The sequence below is a fragment of the Cyprinodon variegatus genome, unplaced genomic scaffold, assembly GCF_000732505.1.
Source record: "Cyprinodon variegatus isolate N-32 unplaced genomic scaffold, C_variegatus-1.0 Scaffold99, whole genome shotgun sequence".
In the NCBI taxonomy this organism is placed as follows: Eukaryota; Metazoa; Chordata; class Actinopteri; order Cyprinodontiformes; family Cyprinodontidae; genus Cyprinodon; species Cyprinodon variegatus.
In genome coordinates this window covers 1,404,729-1,407,857 of record NW_015150552.1, presented here as the reverse complement: position 1 = coordinate 1,407,857, position 3,129 = coordinate 1,404,729, and the positions used below count along the sequence as shown (strand labels likewise).

At 40.7% G+C, this 3,129-nt stretch overlaps 1 protein-coding gene and 1 pseudogene across 1 annotated transcript in view; one reads left to right on the top strand and one right to left on the bottom strand.

The window, feature by feature from the left end:
• rtn1 (reticulon 1) overlaps positions 1–2,322 on the bottom strand; it is a 27,701-nt gene extending 25,379 nt beyond the window's left edge. Inside the window, exon 1 of the mRNA XM_015374224.1 lies at positions 1,943–2,322. Within this exon, the coding sequence (XP_015229710.1) occupies positions 1,943–2,138 (196 nt within the window). The 5' untranslated portion in view covers positions 2,139–2,322. The remainder of the gene's footprint in view (positions 1–1,942) is intronic.
• Positions 2,137–3,129, top strand: part of LOC107084399 — a 33,859-nt pseudogene continuing 32,866 nt past the window's right edge.

The window sequence follows — 3,129 nt, the reverse complement described above, 5'->3', positions numbered from 1 at the left end:
TATATATATATATATATATATATATATATATATATATATATATATATATATGTGTGTGTGTGTATATATCAAATCTGATCAGTCTCAATAAATGTTTCTCTATCATAATAAAAATGCTATTTTTCTAAAGTGAGCAGTGATACAGAGGGAATGTACTAAAATGCATTTAGTTTGAAAATCACATCATCAACATTTAAAGTAGAACATTTTATAGTCACTTGTATATATTAATGAATACACTCCTTAATAGTTAAATTATGCTCTTAATGACTAATAAAAAACAAATATATATATATAACAAAACAAGTACTGGAAAAAATATTAGACCATAGTCACTTTCCCTTCAATGACAAGCTGAATATTATAAAATCTATGCCAATTCTACAGCAACGTTCGAGAGTAGAATATACAATAAGACCTCCTGGAGCCAGACGACGAGCTGCAGTATAAAGTCACTTCATCTTGACACAGAACTTGGACATAAAGAAGGCTCAGCTGTCCTGTTCTGTCCAAGATCCAGTGGTTAGACCCAGCCCCGGGGTAAATTAGTGCACATGAAGTCAGCACTATCCGGTTCTGCAGGTAGATCACTGTTGTGAAGATTTAGGATGGACATGGATCGATTGTAGAGAGTTGCAGCGTCAGACAGATAAGTCTTTGCTAGCAGATTGTATTCATTAACCCAGACCAAAGAAAGTCTTTTTTTAAATAAAGCTTCAGGGATGCAGTGTGGAAAGGCTGCTGAATCTATGTGGTGTCTTTAAGAGAGTTCAGAGGAGACTACATCTGCTTAGGAGGGACACATCCACCCTGCTCCATAGACTCTGATGCAATGTCCCCACAAAGAACAAAGGAAAAGGACGGATTAATCCTCTCAGTCCGTTTAGTGAAAGTCAGGGCGACATCATGGCGACTTCCTTTCATTTTAGGAACCAAAATAAACTCTGCTTGTCTGCGTTCACCTACACAGCCTGTCTGGCAGACTGTTACCACACCACAGCACCGACTTAACTTACTTAATAGAAAACTAAAAGTGAGAGGATCATCTCTGAAATGAGCACAAAGAGTGTACTTTATTTCATTTTCTAGAAACATAAGTCTGTATTCTCCACAATTGTTTATAGAAAATAAGGCTACCTGAAAGTGTTTTTTGAGCACCTGCAGAAAGCAAAGGAAACAGCCTAAGAGGGCACAAGAGGATCTTTGCCTTTTTTTTTTTAAGCATGATCATGAATTTTTTACTGGATTCATGAATAAAAGTGCAGGGCTTTAGTTCTGCACAGCCAGCAAACAGAGAGCCATGCTACTACGGGATTAAAAATAGCAACCTGAGCTGTTAGAGGCTGAGGGACTTCAGACTGAGTTCCTTGTAATCTCCCCAACAAAAACACACCTTTGCAGTAAACCTTAAGTTATATCATGATATGGGCTCAGACTCATTCAGATTGATTTTAATACAATGAAACTTCTTTTCTCTTCACTTCACATGAGACACCATAACCTAATGTATATGTTGATAAAGCGAATACAGCAGATTATGGGGATGATAATCTGTTTTAGTTTTGAACAATGAGAGTTTAATGCTATACACTTATTTCTGCATCTCTTCCTGTTTTTCATGGCTGGATTTGGACAATATTATGTTTAATGCATGTGATCCAGGTTCAGTGGGTTACTCTATATGTACATTTCCTCTGGATTCGGATTAGATGCTTCTTTTATCATGTTTCACCCCTGATCGACGTTTACAAGTCTTTTTTATTTTTGTTTGTCTATTTTTAAGGTTTGAAGTTTAACCTTCAGAGTAAATTCAGGCCATCTGACTCAGTCTGTTTACACCTGAACAGCGACGCGTTTTGTTTTTATTTTCGGCACGTTGGGACCAGATCTCCGTGCTGCGGGCCTGGATATTTGCATCGGGCTCCATAAGAACAAGTTTTACCTGTGGATGCAGTTTCCATAGCAACGGGAGGCCTTTCCCCGTCCTCCTGGAAAGGATGAAATCGTTGATGATCCAGGTCGGCCGTCGCATCGCCGCCCCTCTGCTTGAATTCCTCCCCGAACAGGCCGTTCCTCTCACGGTCATCCCCGAACCACCTCCCGTCCGAGCCTAGCTCCTCGCCGGGCTGAGCAGACATGCTGATTCCTGCAGTCGGACAGACGGGGCCGTTCTGCTCCTGTTGGGTTGGAGGTGCTGGATGGGTCGCGAACGAGAACCGAGTGCGGAGGAGGAGGGGCGGCGGTGGTGGTGGTGGTGGAGGGGGGGCAACGATAACAACGCAGAGCCCGGGTCTGTGTGCGCGGAGTGCGGGGTCTGGAGCTGAGCCTGAGCGGGTTGGGAACAGGAGCAGGGGAGTGAGGTTGATTGTTTTAGTTCACTGATCCGACAATGACGTCATGCTGGAGGCTCAGGCTTGGCACTCCATGTGGGATAAACATATGAAGGAGGTTCTGGGCTCAAAGCTTCATGATAAACTGCAAATAGAAGCAACACGTCATTAGGGCCGATTGATACAACAGATATCGGCTCCAATAACCATCTGCACATACCCCCCCCTCCCTCCTCCCTCCCAAAAAATTAAAAGGATTTTGCTTTTAAAAAAAGTAGACATAAAAAAAAATACAACAAATAAATGATTCATATGTGAAAGAAATAAGTGAAAGCTCCGTGTTTGGGATATTTCAGTGTCTGGTATGGTAAGCTCATTTATCATATAAAATGGGCACCCAGGGTTCCACTGTGTCTGCTAATGCCTACAACAACAGTGACACCTCAGCCAAATCAATGGTTGGGGAAGGAAGGGAATCTGTTTGAGGATGAAGACTTTGTGGATGTGATGAAACAAGCCGACAAAAGGTTCAATGTGTGCAATGTGATGTATTTTAAAAAGAGAATCAGTATGTGAAGTTCTATTCTGCACGATCTTATATAAATAAAACAGAGAAAAAGAGAATCAGTGTGTGAACTTCTATCCTGCACAGTGTTATATAAATAAAATAGAGAAAAAGATAATCAGTATGTGAAGTTCTATTCAGCACAGTGTTATATAAATAAAATAGAGAAAAAGAGAATCAGTGTGTGAAGTTCTATTCAGCACAGTGTTATATAAATAAAATAGAGAAAAAGAG